The sequence below is a fragment of the Arachis ipaensis genome, chromosome B03 (assembly GCF_000816755.2).
Source record: "Arachis ipaensis cultivar K30076 chromosome B03, Araip1.1, whole genome shotgun sequence".
NCBI lineage: Eukaryota > Viridiplantae > Streptophyta > Magnoliopsida > Fabales > Fabaceae > Arachis > Arachis ipaensis.
In genome coordinates this window covers 127,650,014-127,650,289 of record NC_029787.2, presented here as the reverse complement: position 1 = coordinate 127,650,289, position 276 = coordinate 127,650,014, and the positions used below count along the sequence as shown (strand labels likewise).

The 276-nt window shown below is 27.5% G+C and overlaps 1 protein-coding gene across 1 annotated transcript in view; it reads right to left on the bottom strand.

Moving 5' to 3' along the window:
* The window catches only part of LOC107634773, a 4,120-nt gene that overhangs the window by 1,678 nt on the left and 2,166 nt on the right, over window positions 1-276 (bottom strand). Inside the window, exon 5 of the mRNA XM_016338196.2 lies at window positions 93-215. Within this exon, the coding sequence (XP_016193682.2) occupies window positions 93-215 (123 nt within the window). The remainder of the gene's footprint in view (window positions 1-92; window positions 216-276) is intronic.

The window sequence follows — 276 nt, the reverse complement described above, 5'->3', positions numbered from 1 at the left end:
AATAATAATAATAATAATAAAGGTATTAAAAAGTGAGCATTTGCCATGCACAAAATTATTCAGGAGTAGTGTCAAGGTCGTAATATATATACCTCAATAGTTAAACCTACATCGAGTATTACATTTTTTGAATGGTCTCGAATTGCAAGAAGCCCTTTCCTACATACATAGCTAAAGCGATGTATATCCAGATCAATTTCTAGATAATTAGGTCCCTGCACAATTTAAAAACAAAACAATATATATATATATTAATTAAAATTTACAAAAATGTGA